Source organism: Temnothorax curvispinosus, unplaced genomic scaffold (genome assembly GCF_003070985.1).
Source record: "Temnothorax curvispinosus isolate PA1 unplaced genomic scaffold, ASM307098v1 QBEX01014900.1, whole genome shotgun sequence".
In the NCBI taxonomy this organism is placed as follows: Eukaryota; Metazoa; Arthropoda; class Insecta; order Hymenoptera; family Formicidae; genus Temnothorax; species Temnothorax curvispinosus.
Window position 1 is genome coordinate 37,014 of NW_020224680.1, and position 20,144 is coordinate 57,157.

Consider the following 20,144-nt stretch of genomic DNA (forward strand, 5'->3'; position numbering starts at 1 on the left):
ATCACCGTCGTGTTCAGACGTGTTAGTTACGGTTTAAGTTACAGAGTGTGATATACTTATATATAATAAAGACAGTATTTAGAGTGTACAAAGACCAAGATTGTTGTGTTCCCTGCTCATCTCATCACATTTGAAGTCGTCCCTGATTATATTTCCAATAGACAGAAAGTAAAAAACTTTTTATATATATGCACCTATGTACAGGCATTATACTAATTATAAATGTGTTCAGCAGAAAGCTGCTTTGCAACTGCAATTGTAAAATTCGTGATTCTGATTACTCTTACTTAGTTTCGGTCAAAATTAAAAGCATACACCAATCATATTCACAAATTTTACAACAATTGCAAAGTAGTTTTCTCTGCTGAACACAGCTTTTTATTACTTGCGTTATATGTATAAACCGCCATTTGCTGCGCGTACACAAACAACCCGGCAACCGAGCAACGACTTGAATATTTCGTTGAGCACCGACGGCGCCAAACAGCAGTGCTGCAATTGGATATAAGTCCGTGATCGGAACTTCGGAAGGCTGGTTAATAGACTAAAATAAGGTAGAGAATAACGTAAGTTGCAAAAGGCTATATATTTTACAGTCTTTTACGTCTTACGTTTTTTTTTGTACACTGTTGGAAAATTTGTGTTAAATATAACATAAATCACATGTCCAAAACGGTCCACTCAAATATTTGTGTCAGTTTAACATAATATGGATATGTTAAATGGTAACATCGATACTATGTTAAAATATTTTAACAGAAAGGAAATGTTATTCTGATCGTAATTTGAGGTTAATTATGTGTACAATTAACATAATTTAGTTAAGATTGTAAGATAAAATCAACATTCTTCTTGTGTAAATTTTTATTCTTACTTCTATTATAAAGTAAAATCAACACTCTTTTTCTGTAAATTTTAACACATTTAAGGTGATTGGGCCATCAGAGCATGTTAAAGAAAAAAATCCGAATTAAATATGTTATAAAAAAATCATGCGTGTGGTCGCCACGCGCGTTAGAAGTGAAACTTCTGAAGGCAAGGCTTTGCCATAACTTTTCTGAAATTAATACAAAAACAATGCAACGGAATTAGTCACTCCAAGCCGCCCGCAACTCGAAAATATAGTGTTATACGCAGTTCTCATTATATCCGTCTTGCCAGTGCCGTACGCCTGATCAAATTTTCGTGACGCGTTTTCGAGTCGCAAAATCGAATTTACTTACCGATCCAAAAAGAGTTTCACTTTGTACGCCAGTTGGTCGAATTTCGTGACACTATTTCGTGACGTGTTTTCGTGTCGCACAATCGAACTTACTACCGTACCAATTAAAGAAGTTTCATTTCGTACGCCTATTGGTCGAATTTTCGTTACACTTCCCGTGTCGCACAATCGAACTTACTACCGTGCCAGAAGAAGAACCGTCTCGTCAACGCCGTACGCCTATTGGTCGAATTTTCGTTACATTTTCCGTGTCGCGCAATCGAACTTACTACCGTACCAAAGAAGTTTCATTTCGTACGCCTATTGGTCGAATTTTTGTTACACTTTCCGTGTCGCACAATCGAACTTATTACCGTACCAAAGAAGTTTCATTTCGTACGCCTGTTGGTCGAATTTTCGTTACACTTTCCGTGTCGCATAATCGAACTTACTACCGTGTCAAAAGAAGAACCGTCTCGCCAACGCCGTACGCCTATTGGTCAAATTTTCGTTACACTTTTTGTGTCGCACAATTGAACTTACTACCGTACCAAAGAAGTTTCACTTCCGTTACACTTTTTCGTGTCGCGAATCGAATTCACTACCGTGCCTAAAGAAGTTTCACTTCAAAAACCTAAATACGCTTAAATTTGCAATTTTGAGAAGATCTGACGTCTAGTTTTTGAGATATTAAATCTCAAAGTTGGCATTTTTAACATAGGTTTTATGGGAAATTGTACCGAAAACATACATTTTTCGAGAATTTCACTCACTGTCTGTAAAGAAACAAGTTCAAAAAACTGAAAATAACATTATTTGATTCTTCTAGCACTTGTTAAGTATAAGACAAAACGACGTTGACGTGTAATAAGGCCAAAAATTCAATCAAAAGTTGATGAATCGTCGCGTTTCTTGTCGGCCTTTTGATCAGCTGTACGCGACGTGAACATGTAGCAACGCCGCGCCGTGTAGTGTTTTCTTTCCACAGCACTATTCTTTTGCAAGCAAATCTCCCGTTATCGAAATTGTTTGTTACCTTCCATTATTTTTTAACATAAACACAATACATAACCTCACTCAAACACATGGCACTGGCATGATAGCTGCCTACAGCGAAGAGATGCAATGTCGCGACATTTCTCTTGTACGAATGTCAACTGAAGTCAAATCTTGAACTGTTTACATTTATCAGTAGATAAATTGATACGTAATCGAATGAAAAGTTACATTATAAAACCAGTAATTATACAAGTGTCTAGAATATATCCATAAAAATGGTTTTTCTTAAAAAAAAATTTAGCCTTACATATATTTACCCTTATATTGACTCATATGGTACATGGCCCAATCACCTTAATAAATACGTTTAAATTGTGTTACTTTAACATATTTTTTAAATTATTTTAATAATTTTACATTTTAAATTTGTAAAGTTCAATTAACATAGAAAGCATATGTTAAATCAACACATACATTTTACACAAAAATTTTAACAAGGATCTTTTTTAACAAAACTACAAACATTTTCCAACAGTGTATGCTTTACTTTATGTCCACGCTATCGACAGACGTCTCGTTCTTTGTCATCAGCCGAACGCTGCCCTGCCTTTGCGGCAACCCAATGCAAAATATTAACCATGAAATATTTAATTGCGGATTGTACTGTAGTAAAGCCTCTTATTCAGTCAAATACATTGAGGAAACCTTTCTCAATCTCCAAGAGATATTCTCCCATTTTTAAATAATCCTCCTCATCAATTCATCCGTCTTCTCCTCGCAACTTGCAAATCTATGAATCTCCCCCCCTTAGAAAGAGCCGAAGAGTTTAATCGGAGGATCATGTTAATCGGAGACGGTGAATCGGCCCATATCTACAGTGACGAAATAATAATCAATATCGAGTCGAAATCGATTTATTCTGAGTCGAAAAGTCATCGAAAGTTGTGCCATAAATCAATCAAAATCAATGAATATTTCAATTACTTTTGATACGTTTTCGACGTCAATTAGACGTCGATTCGATGGATTATTTCTCGCTGGGTAGTACGTACACTGTTGGAAAATTTTTGTAGTTTTGTTTAAAAAAGTCCTTGTTAAAATTTTTGTGTAAAATAATCAACACATACATGTGTAGATTTAACATATGCCTGCTATGTTAATTTAACTTAACAAATTTAAAATGTAAAATTATTAAAATAATTTACAAAATATGTTAAGTAACACAATTTGAATGTATTTATTAAATGTGTTAAAATTTACAGAAAAAGAGTGTTGATTTTATCTTACAATCTTAACTTCAACATAAAAGTTATGTTAATTGTACGCATAATTGACCTCAAATTACGATTAAAATTATCTTTTCTTTCTGTTGAAATATTTTAACATAGTACCAATGTTACCATTTAACACATCCATATTATATTAAATTAACACAAAAAGAGTGGGCCGTTTGGGACATGTGATTTATGTTATATTTAACACAAATTTTCCAACAGTGTACCAAATGGTTATCATATATATACAAAATATTAAATTAATATATTATATATAAATTAAAAAGAAGTGTACGAATACTTTTTGTGTACTAAAATAATATAATTCTTTTTATTTTTGTTTATCATTAAAATAACATATTTGTTTCATTATATTTTTTGTTTAAATAATTTTAAAAAATGTACCATCTATATATTATATGCTTTATTAATAAACTGCTAATTAGTGTTCATTTTCTACAAATAAGGCTTTTTCGTAAAAATTTCCCTTGTACGAATATTTTTTGCACTCACTGTATATACCTACGTATCCAATTGAGCGTTCAATTGAACAGTGTCCAATCGTTATGAGTCAAACGGGATACGCTCGACTTTTTTCTATAGTATAATGTTTAACTCATTTCGGTCTCTTTACTTATATGTTACATAGTTTCAGTAACTTCCCGGTTGTTAACCTATACAGGGTGTTCGGAAATTCAACCGACAAGCTTTCAAGAGGTTGTCAAAGGCACTATAAAGATCATTTTTTGCAAATGGACCTGGGATCGGAAACGTGTTGTTATACATCGCTACTGGTTATGAGCGATGTCATGCAGGAGAATGTCTTATTGATAGAGTAGGTGTGTCGTCCCCCATGATCTTTGCACAGACGATAGCGCCAAACCACAGACTGGCGGACTCTGGCGAACACGCCGGGGTTGTCTTTGATTTCACGTTAGAGCCTTTTGCCACTGATATTCCCGATGTCGTAGCGATGTAATGACACGTTTTCGATTTCAGATCTATTTGCAAAAAATGATCTTTATAGTGCCTCCGACAATCTCTTGAAAGCTTGTCGGTTGAATTTCCGAACACCTGTATATCTGTATAGAGACGGCTACGACATTTTTTACGTATTTTTTTACATCTTGCGTATTGGAAAAATATAATGAAATCGCATTTCAATACATTGTTTTGAACAATTATGGTAAAAGAAGCTAAGATTATCGCTGATATGAGCGATAACTAAGCACTTTCAATTTGTTACGCAAACTCACTTGATTTATAAGACAACTTTGCTAAGTCGCTTGCAGTTTAAAAATAGACTAAATAAATTAATGATTGCTTTACCTCCCATAATCCGTAGAAACAATGAGATATACTAATATCCTGTACTATAACGTCAAACTCAACAGATTTAGTCATTTCCAAAAGCTCTTTCGCTGTTTTAGTTTTTATCAGTGTGTCACATGCGTTAATGTAAAACTGATACAACAAATATATCATATATAATGTTCTGTTGTTTTCCCATTCAGCTGGATTATGATCCTCGGATTCGTCATAAGTTTGCATCAGATCATCGAAAACCTGAAAATAATAAGTAGGGAAAGCCCGGGCAAAACGAACGCCCTAGGCAAAGTAGATAGACTAAGAGAACGACCGGTCGCCGATGCCATGGGAGTGCGAAAGAACATATGTTTGCTCTCGTAAGTTTTTTATGAGGAAAAAATAAATTTTGTGTGTTTTCTTGCGATTTTCGCTAAGGTACGTAGCCTGATTATTAGTATAGTAATTGTTCCTTAACTACAGTAAATGTTTTTTTATTAAAATTCTCTGTTTTTTAAACTCTATTGGAGTTTAAAATTTTTCACTTGTTGCTCATACTTATTTTAACCTTTCCAAGTTCGCGCCAATTAAGTAGGTCTTTTGGGCAAATCGGGTGGGGGCAAGCGGATGAACTATATCCTCTTCGCCCGGTATTCATAGTCCAATATTCATAGTCAGATTTTATATTTAAGACTGTCTTAAGTACAATCTTAAGATGTCATAAAGTGTCATAAACCAATCACAGAGCCGTATTAGCATCTTAAGATCATCTTACTCACACGGTCTTGAAATAAGAATGGACTATGAATACGGGCCAGATTGTGACTGCTGTTTTTTTTTGTTTCAAGATGATTTTTCAGTACAAACGTAAAACAGACCAAACGAAATGGACCAGTCCCAGTGACCCACCCGCTTTACCCAGGCGAGGTCGAGCAAAGCGGACAGTTTCTTTTGCTTTAATTTTTTATTGCAAAGAGATTTAAATGTTTAACTTTTTTATTTTTTTTTTTTATTTTATTTAAAAGTTGATTATTTTGAGACAATTATTAAAATAAAAAAAGTTTCTGATCTTAATTTTAACTGTATCTTTTTTTTTGTCAAACCTTAATAATTAACACATCCGGGCTGCCCGGGCTTCCCCTACTTTTCGTTATACAAGAGAGGATATATGTATAGCTCAGTCAAATAGGGAAAATTAAAGGGAAATAACTGATGATAAAGTTTTGAAACTTGGCAAAGATGTTTATTCAGGCGTACTATTAAACATACTAAAAGTCCTGAACTCAATCTGTTGCGCTCGAGCCATCATCTTGGAAAAATGGCGCTCTAATTTAGTTTTTATATTTATAGTTTTTATATTTTTTACTTATATCGCGCTAATCATTAGCGATATCGGAATTATGTTTTATATAAAAAATAAAGCTTATAAAATTCTCTACAAAAAAGTTTTATACATTTTTTCCGTATGTATTTTAATTATTATTATTACTTTTTGAGTTACAAGGCTAGAAAGTTACAATCCCGCCGGCATTAGCATTACCCAAGGTGTACCGGCCAATGAAGACAAGACCCAACATTGATCCGGCTAGTGAAGGCAAGACCCAAGATTTGATCCGGCCAGTGAAGGCAAGGCCCAAGATTTAATCCGACCAGTGAAGGCAAGACCCAAGATTGATCCGGCCAGTGAAGGCAAGACCCAACATTGATCCGGTCAGTGAAGGCAAGACCGATTGACTCACAAGTAGGGTCACATCGAAGTCACATTGTGTATTTTTGGTTTACAGCAAATGCTCAAATGTACTACCATTCTGTTGGATACATAATTGCAACCCAATAACTTTCAAGTCTTGTAACTCGAAAAGTACTTCATGAAAAAATACTCAAATATAGGGTTTTGAAAAGCTCTTTAGGTGAGCTACAAGAATATGCAATGAAAAATAGGGAGTTCCATTTAAAAAAACAAAGTTGAACTATATATGACCTCGGCACGTTCACTCAAGGTCAAACCAATGACACCATCTTATGTCCCCCTTCGAACCAAACAACTTTTGTCTGTTTTGACGTAGAACTACGTCTTTCTCGGGGGGTATGGGGGTATGACTGCAACGTTTTCTTGCAACGTTTTCATGCAACGTTTTCTTTTTCTCGAAAAATATTAAAGAAAAATATACTTTATTATATAGTTTTTGAAAGCTCTCGATGTAAGCTAAAGCAGAAAATTGTTACGGTTGTTACAACAATGTTCTCTATGATTAAAAGAGAAATGTATGTGAATTCAAGTTAAATTGATATTACATTGAATGTAGCTGTTAAGATATGCCCATTTATACAGTTGTCATAACCGTAGTTCTTACGATATGTAACATTCGGTTATAAGACCCTCGTATATGGTTGCCTCAACCAAAGGATTATTGCTATCCCTCTTATGTGGTCTGCAGCACAACTATTATGGTTGAGAGATCCATAAGATATAGCTGCACGGTACAGCACTGAATCACTGCATGATTGAGAGTTTAGTTCCATTGCGCGCGCAAAAGAATTTCTGCATAGAATAAAGTGGATTTGATAAGGATGTTTTAACTTTAAGGCCTATCTACATAAGACGCAGAACGCGAGTCGCAAGCACACATACAGTCTACATGTCAATCTAACCTCTTTGTGTATAGAGGTTAGATTGACATGTAGACTGTGCGTGTGTCTTGCGACTCGCGTTCTGCGTCTTATGTAGATAGGCCTTTATAAATATACTTTTTTCATAAATATATTTACGAACATAAAATTTCGTAATGAACCGACACTGGTTTCTGACATTCACCCGACATTATAAGAAATATTATATCATATATCCAATTCAAAATTTTATTACTCTTTTTAAACTGAATTTGTTTCTTAAGATGATTTTTGAAAAATTATATATTTGCGCTGGTTGACATATGTAGACTATATATAACACTAACATTAAATTAAGAAGTGGTCTACCACGTAAGGCAGTTGGCTCACGATCCAGAGGTCCCGAGTTCGAATCCCACCAAGGTAAGTGTGTTTTTATATGTGTTTTTAAATACGAGAAAATATTTATAATCATAGACTGCATCTTAAGAAACAAATTTAGTTAAAAAATAGTAATAAAATTTCGAAATAAATAATTTTTTTTTGTCGGGTGAATATTTGTTCATTATGGTTGTAACATCCATATATTATGGTTGCAACATCCATATAGTAGCTACCTTCACTAAGGTTAGGGCAACCGTATGGAAACCATATGGAAACCATAAGTCACTTCCAGAGTACTATGGTTTCCATAACCCTTTTGTATGGATGGGCGAAATTAACAGCATTATTCTGTTGTAGCAACCGTAACTTTTTCTCCGTGTGGTTAATTTTTCGATATGGGTTTGTTCTCGAAAAGTATTAAAGGAAAATATACTTTATTATATAGTTTTTGAAAAATTTCGATGTAAGCTAAATGTTTTCGCTCATCGTTGGTTATGTTCTTTTGATACTTCATCGATTTTTCGAAAATTTTTTAATATTGGGAATTTTGGATAGTGCGACCTCTTCGTTGGTTGCTAAATGTTTTCGCTCTTCGTTGATTATGTTCTATTCTAATAGACGTAGTTCTACGTGTTAATTGCGGCACATTTGTTACTGTGCTTGTTAATTTTTTTTCCGTATCTTTTATATTTTTCGAGATATTTGCCTGGGGCGATTAAAATGAAACACCCGGTGTATATAGACATGTGTGCTATTAGATTTTCAAAAGTTAGCTGTCATATCCGCTAATAGAAATTGTGTACTTTATGTATCAATTGCTTCGAAACTAAACGATCAAAGGTCTTGTATTTTTGTAAGAATATTCTTTCAAATCTCTTTTATCGTCTTCTTGTTTTTCATTAAAACAGTTTGATCTCTACAATTAGAAACGTAATATCGGAAGCTGTTTTCCTTCTATGATACATGTAAAAAGTATTATTTTTGACTTCCATCAATCATTTTCTAATTGCACATGTGTGTAGAGCGTGCTTACATTAATATAATATACTATCCAAATTTTACAAGATTCCTAAGAAAATGAGTTTACGGACGTACTACCTTAAAATACAATATTTTAATAATAAAAATAAATACGGAAAAAATGTATAAAACTCTTTTGTAGAGAATTTTATAACCCTTATTTTTTATATGAACATAATTCCGATATCGCTAATAGTTAGCGAGATATAAGCAAAAAACTAAATTGGAGCGCCATTTTTCTAAGATGCATGGCGGCTCGAGCGCAACAGATTAAGTTCAGGACTTTTAGTATGATTAATAATGCGCCTGAATAAACGTATTTGCCAAGTTTCAAAACTTTATCAGTTATTTCCGTCAAACGTCAAAAATTTCCTATTTCACTCGGCTAATATGAAAATATGATAAATTAAAATCTCCGAAAAAGATCGTACGTAAAATAGAAAACAATATTTTAAAATAGAAAAGTTATATGTACATCTTTTTTATTTGTTTTATAATTTGCAAATAATCGATTTATATCTCTCAGAATGTCTTCCAGTCTCATACAATATCATCTACTTACGGCGTACGTCAAATTCTGCGCGAGTTTACCCTTGACCTTAGTCTCATGTGTGCTCACTGCGTGTACATGATGACCTTTGCGAAGCAGCCCTTTAACCAAATACTCCGTCCAGACGTGGTGGCTAGGCAACGGAAGATTCTGTATTACTAAAATCGACAATGGTTTCGACGCTGTAACGAGATCACTCATTAAAATACAACAAACAAGGAAAATGACACGACTTAACATTGTAGCGCAAAACTTCTCGCGTGGTCTCTCAATCAGAAGTGAAACAAAATGTATCTGTATGCCTAGTGTAGCATTCCCCCTCTCTTCATTTCGAGATAACAGCGTTTATTATAATGTTACTTTATATAACTTCAGGCTGGTAATATTAAGAATTTTTCGACAACTTAGCTATATATAGGCATAAAAATAAGAGAAGAAAAGATGCATAAATAAATTATTAACATCCCTCCACCTGGTTTTTTAAATCTTTATACCGCATACGTGGGTCTGTCGCGTCTGACGTTATTTTTCCTACCTTAAAGTATTTTAAAAATTTTGAAAAAATTCACAAAACATCTGCCTACATTGTAATTGACGAATTTATAGTCATTTTGATAAAAATTATTGATTTAATATTTTATTTTTAATAAACTTTGAATAAGGATAAAGGAAAAAGATGGATTTCTTTAAAAAGGCCGAAGCCGGATAAGAAGGATCAAGGTGCCCTCACACGGATCATGCTTATTTTTTTTCCTTTGATTGCTATCAGTGTCACTTACAATTTAGTCAAATATTAGCCCTTAATATTGAACCGTTTTGGGGTAAAAAATAAAAATAAAAATTTCGAAAATAATTCATATCTTTTGATCGGCTTAACCGATTTTGATGAAATTTTAATATGTTGTAGACATCATTGAGACACATTTGTGAAAAATTCGGAAAAGGTTTCTGATGACAGAAACATTGAGAAAAAAAGTAAATAAATGTTCTTGCCTTTTTTTAGTCCCGTTATCTTTCTGGCACAATTACGAAAAAATTTTTGTAGAATCTTGGAGTAGTTTTTTATCAAACCTAATTTTTGTTGAAGCAATAAAATGAGTAGGCGGTACTTTTAAAAAATAGAGTATTTTTTTTATTTTTCAAAAATATGATATGCTTTTGGTACGATTGCCATATATTTTATGTAGAATTTTGCGATAGTATTCTACAAGTAATTTTTTTCGAAACCCATAAAATAAGTAGGCGAAAGTTTAAAAAAATATAATATTATTTTTTATTTTTTTAATTATGATTGCCATATTTTTTGTGAACTTTTGAGACAATATTCTACAACAAGTAATTTTTTGGAATCAATAAAATGGGTAGAAGGTACTTTAAAAAACAAAATATTTTTTTCAAAATTATCAGTTTTTTGGTACCATCGTCATATTTTTGTTTAGAATCTTGGAATGGAATCCTACAACAAGTAATTTTCCGGAATCGATTAAATAAATAGGTGCAGGTACTAAAAAAATAATAAAATAAAATAAAATATATTGAAATAATTATAAAAGGATAAACTATAATTGTATTAAATCAAATGTTTATTAATGAAGTACACATACACATACGTTCATATTTAAATATTTTTTATATTTAAATATATTTAAATATATTTAAAACAGATATTTAAATATATTTAAATATATTTAAAACAGACTGAATATCACGCCTATTATCAATGAATATAATGATAAAGATTAGTCCATCCATATGAATATAACTATAAATAGCGTAAATAATAGTATAAGAGTGATTATGTGAACGAATGTCTATATGTACTTCATTATTTTGAGTGTATGTGTACGTGTATGTGTATGTGATGTGTACTTAATAAACATTTGATTTAATATATGATTATAGTTTATCCTTTTATAATTGAATGATTAAACGAACTTACCTGTAAGTGAAGTTCTATCATAATTGTATGAAGCGCCTCTTCCGAAGAGATCAAATTGTAGTACCTTCTCTAAATACCGATGTCGCCACAATATTCCAAGTATAAAACTTTTGTACGTTGTCTATCCTGGTAGGCGTGTCGCTCATTCGTATTTAAAGTGCTTTCTTTTTGGGAAAAATTCTCGGATTTATATGTTGAGAATTAGGGAGTATTTGTACTGGGAGGCGCTTCGGAAGAGGCGCTTCATACAATTATGATAGAACTTCACTTACAGGTAAGTTCGTCTAATCATTCAATTGTATATCGCGCCTCTTCCTCGAGATCAAATTGTAGCTGTTCAAAGTCTTTTACAGCACTGATTTCACGCCCAAAATATTTATCAGCAACATTCGTCTATTTATAGATACACGTACATATTATCTTATTAGTATTATGATATTGCAGTAACATTAGTATTAATATTTACTTATCTAACTTGTTTTTTTTTTTTTTAACTTTGGTTCAAAATTGCCAACGCATATGACTTATTGTCTGGAATAACTGGACGGTTATAAAACCTGGCAAAAGACTTAGATTTTTTAGTCCATCCGGCGGCTTTAAGAATTAAATCTACATTGATGCCACTGCGCTCAGTAGCAGACGTTGATGCATGCCTTGTGCTATAAGCACTGAACTTAGAAGTATCTAACCCGCTATTATTTAAGACAGATTTTATCCATCGACTTAGAGTTTGACTTCCTACCGCTTTGTGAGGCTTCTTTATTGCAACAAAGAGTTTATTCTTTCCACCTCGAAGAGCTTTAGTTCTTTTCAAATAAGTAGTCAATGCAATCGCTGGACATATTGACGAGTTACTTTCAAAAACCGGTATTATCAGGTTTGGTTGAACTTTCCCGGGTTTCGAAATCTTTATATTTTCTGAGATCTTAATTTCGTATTTATCCTCATTTTGCATAATATTCCTTATATCTATCAAGGTCAACGTTTGCATACGATGGCTTGTGACCAGAGCCAGCAAGGTGACTAACTTTTTTGACAATTCATCAAGTGTAAGATCATCATTTGAGTTTAGTTTACCTAGATACTCTAAGACTATCTTCGGATCCCAGGTACAATCGTATTTGGCCCTAGGAGGCTTCAACTTAGCTACACCTTTGAAAAAACCTTTGATTCTGGAGTCATCTGCAAGACTGGACCCTTGAATCTTCCCGATAGCAGATCGGAAACAATTTAAGGTTCCGTATGAAGCACCATTTTTATATTGTATGGTCAAAAACCTCAAGACCATGGGCACTGTAATCTGATAAGGGTCAGACTGATTGACGCCGCAGAATCTCCACCACTTCTTCAATCCAGTATTGTATTGCTTCAGCGATGATTCACTAAGTGACGCTATAATAATATCTGTAGATTCTGTCGGTGTCTCGTTCAATTGGAGTGCTCTCCTGATATAATTCCTGCAACCAGGGTAATCCTCGACCAAAGGGGATGAGGTTCCCTGTTCGAGAATTGTAACAAATTAATATCAGGTTTGAAATAAATTGGTGATGACTCAAGCATGGACATGTACACTGGAAACCAAGCCTGAGCTGGCCAACGCGGGACTACCAGAATCCCTCTACTTCTTTCGAATCTAATTTTTTCAAGAGTACGCAAAACAATTGAAAAGAGGGGAAAGGCATAAAAAAAATATTTTTTCCAGCTCACAGTAAAGGCGTCAATTACGATTGACCCAGGATCCTTTTTCCATGAGATGTATTGCTTAGATTTCGTGTTCGTTCTAGTAGCGAAAATATCAATTTCTGGATTTCCAAACTTTGAGACTATTTGACGGAAAGCTGATTGTGCTAACGCAAATTCTGTCTCGGGCTCTAGTCTTCGAGACTCAAAATCTGCCTCAACGTTATCTTTAGAGGCTATGTAGCTAGCGAATATCCATAAATTTTTATTTTCGCACCACTGCCAGATTTTCTTTGCAATTTTTGCTAATTTTGGAAATCTAACACCCCCTTTTTTGTTAATATAAGCTATGGCTGTGGTGTTGTCTATTCTCAATAAGACATCACAATCTCTTAACTCTTTAGCGAAGCATTTTAAACCGAACCACGCGACCAATAATTCCAGATAATTAATATGCTGATCTCGTTCCTCCTCATTCCAGTAACCATTGACTCTATGTTCGTTACAATATGCTCCCCAGCCTGAAGAGGACGCATGCGAAAAGATTTCAACTGCTGGGTCGAATCTCCTTATATGATTCTTTGCCTGACTTATATGTTTACTCCACCAATCAAAATCCTCCTCCAATTCAGACGATAATCTCATGATAGCCTCAAAATCATCATTGTTACGTTCAAGCGCCAAGAATCGTTCTCGTTCGAAGGCTCTCATGTAGACTCTCCCGTACTTTAAAGTTATACAACACGAGACCAAGGTTCCAACAAAAGAAGCAAAGTCTCTTATTTTACATTGTTTCATGACTCTGAAATTATCAATTTTAGATTTTACTTTCTCTTGTTTTTCCAATGGAAGCTCTACAACCATTTCTTCTGAATCGTAGATGTTTCCAAGGAATTTGCGCCTAGTTGAAGGAACCTTGTGGCTTTTTCGTTCATTAATTAAAAATCCTAATTTTTTGAGTAACCTAACAGTAACCTGTACGCTTTCCAGACATTTGATTTTAGAATTCTCAATAAACAAAATATCGTCCAAGTATATGACTAATGTATAACCCAAGCTCCTTAAATATGAGATAACTGGTTTCATGACCTTAGTGAATGTATATGGAGCCGTACTTAATCCAAATGGCAAACAAGTAAATTCAAACAATTTTCTTTGAAATCTAAATCTTAAGAATTTTCGATCTGACTTTCTAATTGAAATGAGATAATAGGCGTCTTGAAGGTCGATTGATGCCATGTAACAGTTGGGAGTTAATAACCGTCTAACAACTTTATCATCCTCTAATTTAAAATGTTCCATATCAATGAATTTGTTGAGATTTTTCAAATTTAAAATTAACCGATACGACCCATCTGGTTTCGTAACTAAGAAGATTTTTGAAATAAATTGTCCTTTAGTTGGAGTTACTTGACAAATAGCACCTTTTTTAAGCAGCTCATTTAACTGTTCACGAATTGCAGTACTTTCCTGCAGTGACCACTTAGGTTCTACAGGTGGAACAGCTTGTGATACCTTGGATACAAATGGTATTTTATACTCTTTAATCCAGCTCAGGATTAGCTTATCAGACGTGATGTCCGACCAGTGTGACTGAAAATGCCTGAGTCTACCTGCTAACCCACTTACAGTCGTTACTCTTGCTTCTTCGCTACTGACTGATTGTCCTTCAGTTGTGTTGATTGACGGCTGGGCTGTTTCTGCTTCTGGTACGACTGGTAAGGCCTCCGCCCGCTCGACACTGAGTTGCGCGTCCATTTGGACGGTTGACGACGGAGCGGGCGTTTCGAGTTTTTTGATTGACCCGTCTGGTTCTGTTGAGTGTTAGGCTTCAAACTCTTGCTCGAATATTCAAGAGTTTTTGCGGCTTTTACTTTTTCTTCCAACTTCTCTCCGAAAAGCCATTCACCGACGGTGGTTGCGTTAAGCGTCTCTCTCATCGATGCATTGATGTTCTTTACAATAAGGCTCCGACGAACGCTGGATTCTACATGCTGAAGATCTGCCATGAGTTGCAAAACTCCCCACAAGGATTCTGTCAATTCCTTGGTTGGCAGCTTCTCTTCGCTTTTAAGACTCGTGATTTTAACGAGTACGTCCAACAGACCCGCTAGACTAGTCGTTATCCTCGCCTGCTTCTCAACGATTCGACTGTCTCTCTTTGTTATGGTTTCCTGAAGGCAAGCTTTTAATTCTGGATTCAATTTGGGAGGATCCATCATTAGACAATTCTCGGGTGATGGAAATTTTTTGAGCAACCTTTTCTTTTTGTCCGCAGGAAGACCTTTTTTGATTACTTCCTCTATTCCGGCCACGAACTTTGTGTGTATGGCAGGCGCTAGCTTCCTATCCGGATGAACCCTTTCTCCTATAGCCTGAAGGATCTCGGGGGCAAGGTCTGGTTCTTTCTGTATACCTGCTGATGAGGATTTCTCCTCAGATTGATTCAGTCCTTGAACAGGCGTAGATCTCTGAGCGACCTGGCCAGATTGAACAACCTGATCTGTCAAGGCCACTTGGTTCTGTTCGCCAGCGTCGCTGATTGGCGTTGTATCTTTTGGATCAACGTCTTCTGAACTCTGAGATCTTCCTCTGTGTCTTGAAGATACAATGGGATTGTTATTCGAGACCGAGCTTCCTCGTGATCCACGATCATGGTGTGAATCACTACAATTATCATTTTGCGTCTGATTAGGGCTTCTAGTACGTTCTTGACTTGAACGTCGTTCACGACTTGAATATCGTCCCCGTCGGTCATAATAATAACCATATAGGTATTATAATGGACTCTTCTATCGCCATGTCTGCTAGAACGTTCCTCACGATAGCGCCTATCATGATAATCCGGATACGATCGATGTCCGTGTTTATCGCCTCTTTGATAACCTGTTATATCAAAATCAGATCGTAAATACACTTAGGTATGTCAGACTTTTGCACAGTTGGACTGTGAACGAATTGTTATTTCTATCAATGTCAGTTGGACCGACTTGATAGGTTATGCATATCGACAGTTGTCAAATACGGTCGGACCGTACGTGGATTTCTATACCGATGTCGGTTGGACCGACATGGTAAGGTTATGTGTAACGTTAGCATTGTCAGATGTCGGTTGGACCGACCTGACCGCAACTTGGCACATAATTTTGACAACATTTGTTCGGCGTAATAATATGCAACAGCTCTTCCGCTGTGTACGCTCGATCGCCGGCTTGCGAGCCGGTCTCGTGTGCTTCCGATTAGGAGAGCAATTACGAGAGAGCGAGGCACGTGTCCGTCTCGTTTCCGCGTGCCGAAAAACGAGCGAGTGAAAAACTTGGCCCGCTGAGGTGTCGTTATTGCCGCCACGGCTTGCGAGCCGGTCGGCGACACCGCCCTAAAATTAGGTTAAGTGTGTTTTTAACTTACCACAACAACTTGATTTATCTTTCTTTTGACGATCAATTCTTTTCTTTAATCGCTTAATTTCTTTCCTCAACTCATTCTCCTTGTCTTCATCTCTTACTGAATGTCTCTTCCTTTTGTTCGACATTATTCTCTTGCTGAAAATTTTTTCTCGTGTGACGTGTTCGGCACAAAGAAGAAGAATGAGCGACACGCCTACCAGGATAGACAACGTACAAAAGTTTTATACTTGGAATATTGTGGCGACATCGGTATATAGTAGAAGGTACTACAATTTGATCTCGAGGAAGAGGCGCAATATACAATTATTTTAATTTACTTCATTTTATTATTTTTTTAGTACCTGCACCTATTTATTTAATCGATTCCGGAAAACTACTTGTTGTAGGATTCCATTCCAAGATTCTAAACAAAAATATGACGATACCAAAAAACTATGATAATTTTGAAAAAAAATATTTTGTTTTTTAAAGTACCTTCTACCCATTTTATTGATTCAAAACAATTACTTGTTGTAGAATACCGTCTCAAAAATTTACAAAAAAATATGGCAATGATACAAAGAGCATATCATAATTAAAAAAAATAAAAAACAATATTTTATTTTTTTGAACTTTTGCCTACTTATTTTATTGGTTCGAAAAAATTATTTGTTGTAGAATAATATCCCAAAATTCTACATAAAATATATGGCAATCGTACCAAAAGCATATCATATTTTTAAAAAATAAAAAAGAATACTTTATTTTTGAAAAGTGCCGCCTACCCATTTTATTGCTTTAAAGAAAATTATGTCTGATAGGAAACTACTTCAAGATTCTATAAAAATGTTTTCGTAATTGTGCCAGAAAGATAACGGGACTAAAAAAAAGCAAGAACATTTATTTACTTTTTTTCTCAATGTTTCTGTCATCAGAAACCTTTCCCGAATTTTCCACAAATGTGTTTCAATGATATCTACAACATATTAAAATTTCATTAAAATTGCTTAAGCCGATCAAAAGATATGAATTATTTTCAAAATTTTTATTTTTATTTTTTATACAAAAACGGTTCAATATTAAGGGCTAATATTTGACTAAATTGTAAGTGACACTAATAGCAATCAGAGGAAAAAAAATGAGCATGATCCGTGTGGGGGCACATTGATCCTTTTTATCCGGCTACGGCCTTTGTAATTTTTTTTCTAGGTAGTACAAAAAAATCCTTTTAAGGTTTTTTACTTCAGAGGTAAATGTTCAAGAAAGAAAATAATGCAGATTGATATCTTCAAAAAAGTTGAATTATTCAGGAGAGTCAAAATGGTCAACATTTTAGGTAGGTAAAATCGTTGATAAATGAAAAATTAAAGGTAAAATTATATTTAATATAGCAAATATGACATTTTTGTAATAATTCATTACAAATTTATGTAATATATAACATGTAGAATATGTTGAAAAAATTCATCCACCGATCTTCGGCCGCCATTTAAAATTTTATTTGTTGGGGGGGGATAACTAAACCGTAGAGGAACAACTATTTATCTAAAAATCTTTTAAAGAGACGTTGTTTTGACCAAAAACAACATTTATCATAAATAATGGCAACATTGTTACTTAGTATAGATAAAGACTATGTCAAGTGTAGGCTGGATCTGAGACGTCCGTGCGAAATTTAACTTGCTCGACATTCGACATGTTTTTATTTTTCAAAGTGGTTTGGATTTCTTCCCCCATCTACTTTTTTTAAAAGGGGAAGCTAGTCAGGCTTGCCGGTTCACTGAAAGCCGAAAAACAGTAATAATTACTGTATTTTTGCTCATTCTCAACTTTTAATCTTTCTTACAGTAACCATTACGCATTACTACAGTAAACATTCTCCCAATAACCAGTACGGATTTCACAGTAACCATTACGATAAAGACTAGTAATGATTCCGGTGCAATATTTTAACAAAAAAAAAGAATTTTTTTCTTTTTTATTTTCTAATTGCTTTTTTTTATTTTCAAATTGCTCTTATTTTTTTCTAATATTTTCATAGTTTAATTTGTATTCGTGGTTTTGCATATATTCTATTTTATATTAATTAAAATTACGCACTGTTTTACAATTTTTGAAAACACATTGACGGGATTCGAATCTAAGATTCCGGAATAACAACCTAATACGCTAACGCTGAGCTAACAATATATTCTACAATAACTATTATGAATCTCATATATCTCTGAACTGCTGTGAACTCGCGCAATAGAACGAATATGGAGAGCCAACAGTAATGGTTACAGAATCGCATGATTGAATAATCAAATTTCTCAGTAATTATATATTTCTCTTCTATTATTTCTTTCAGACAATGTCGCTTACAATCTTAATCTTTAGAATTACTGTGTTTTTCAGCAGACAAGACTTTTAAGTAAGCATATGTGTATTGAGATTAAAAGTTGAGAATGAACAAAAATTACTGTTTTTTGGCTCCCAGCGTTAATTCTCAAGTTACGAGCATATGTTGTTTTGGCACAGACGCCGTAAATCTCTGTATATAGGTAGAGAAATATGTATTTATGTATGTAGATATAGTAGATATAGTACGCAGTATCTATTCACTTCCTACTACTATCATTGTTGAAATTGAATGACGACATTCGCATGCAGGCTCTATTGGCAATATAAGCGAATTATGACTTTTTTTTAACGCGGGGAAATCTTCTACTACTGGGATCCCAGGCCGAAGCCCGGTTTACCCAGTAGCCCCTTCCGAGGAGGGGAAAAACCCCCTCGTCTCTGGGGAGAGACGAGGGAAGTGCCGGGTTTTTACTGGCTAAAACCCCGCGGGTGTCCACACGGCGCGTTTTTTACAATGAGAGGGGATCCCGGGAAACGCCCTGATTTGTCCGGGGCCCAAGCGAATTATGACTAATAAATAGAAATTACTTATAACTTTATAGAAGGTAAAAATATTATTTCAAACGATCCGGAAAGTTCTGGAACTTTCCAGATGTCTAAAATTAACTCGCCTCTACGTATATAAAAAACGTTAAGTGATTGCGCGCTTTATTTATAGTATACTGCTTCATATTAAACTCGATCTGATATGAAAACTTTGCAAAAGAGCTTATACAATCCGGACCACTTTTTAGTATCAAGAGACACGGTAGTGTCTCGCGCCAAGTACACGCGGAGCGAAACCGACCGTGACTCTTTTACGCGACGCGACGATTTGCGAATACTCGAGATGTTGAGATCTCATATAACGAGTGAACGGATCAAGTTTTAAGTAGGCTTGATCGATAGCTTGGGTCAAATTAGGGGGGGTATTTCCTATAATATTTTCCGCTACGTGCCCTACGAGCGGAGATATTGAGACGCAAAGTCCAAATGTGAAAAATTTTATTTAAGATACTCCTCCTCCTCCTCCTCCTCCTCCTAACGCCGCGACGTCTTATAACATATATATATATATATATATATATATATATATCAGAGAAATGTCATTTTCACTTTTTCGACGCTGGCGGCGCAGGTATCGCCAGTTTCGATATCGCGCGCGTATTTCGATCGATCTAGTAGGTAAATTAGGTCGATAGACTTATCGGTCAGGAGGAAAATTTCTATTTAGGTAAATTAGGTATATATATTGAGTCAATTGCTTCATGTTTATCTGGAGAGAGAGAGAGAAAGAGAGATTTCGTATCCTTACATCGTATTACCACCGTTGCCGGAATAGAAGGTTCTCTACGCTTGGCAGAAAGTGCCGCTAGGGAATTTTTAAGTCGATTCTTATGAATCAAGCTTGAAT

The 20,144-nt window shown here is 34.8% G+C and overlaps 3 protein-coding genes across 4 annotated transcripts in view; all 3 read right to left on the reverse strand.

Annotated features, from left to right (window-relative positions):
* The window catches only part of LOC112465079 (UDP-glucuronosyltransferase 2B15-like), a 36,408-nt gene extending 26,801 nt beyond the window's left edge, over positions 1-9,607 (reverse strand). Inside the window, exons 1-2 of one of the 2 annotated variants that reach the window (XM_025032451.1) lie at positions 9,356-9,607; positions 4,804-5,040 (exon numbers count right to left, since the gene is read on the reverse strand). In XM_025032451.1, coding sequence (XP_024888219.1) covers positions 4,804-5,040; positions 9,356-9,583 — 465 coding nt within the window. In that variant the 5' untranslated portion in view covers positions 9,584-9,607. Of the gene's footprint in view, positions 1-4,803; positions 5,041-9,355 lie in introns of those variants that run through there. The other variant, XM_025032452.1, reaches the window with a different exon arrangement.
* Positions 9,608-11,772: 2,165 nt separating this feature from the next.
* LOC112465081 lies at positions 11,773-13,826 on the reverse strand. The gene is made up of 2 exons (XM_025032454.1): positions 12,990-13,826; positions 11,773-12,780 (listed from the first exon to the last, which is right to left on the reverse strand). Exons 1-2 carry the CDS (start codon positions 13,824-13,826, stop codon positions 11,773-11,775), a joined length of 1,845 nt encoding a protein of 614 aa, XP_024888222.1.
* A 576-nt stretch (positions 13,827-14,402) lies between these two features.
* Positions 14,403-20,144, reverse strand: part of LOC112465082 — a 40,733-nt gene continuing 34,991 nt past the window's right edge. Inside the window, exon 2 of the mRNA XM_025032455.1 lies at positions 14,403-15,695. Within this exon, the coding sequence (XP_024888223.1) occupies positions 14,597-15,695 (1,099 nt within the window). The 3' untranslated portion in view covers positions 14,403-14,596. The remainder of the gene's footprint in view (positions 15,696-20,144) is intronic.

What these genes read in the sequence shown, in the direction of transcription:
- LOC112465081 (XM_025032454.1), bottom strand. Translation starts at nt 13,826, where the DNA reads ATGGTTGTAGAGCTTCCATTGGAAAAACAAGAGAAAGTAAAATCTAAA. An exon ending in TCGTAATTGACGCCTTTACT is followed by an intron (nt 12,781 to 12,989) that starts GTGAGCTGGAAA and finishes ATTCTCGAACAG; the next exon opens with GGAACCTCATCCCCTTTGGT.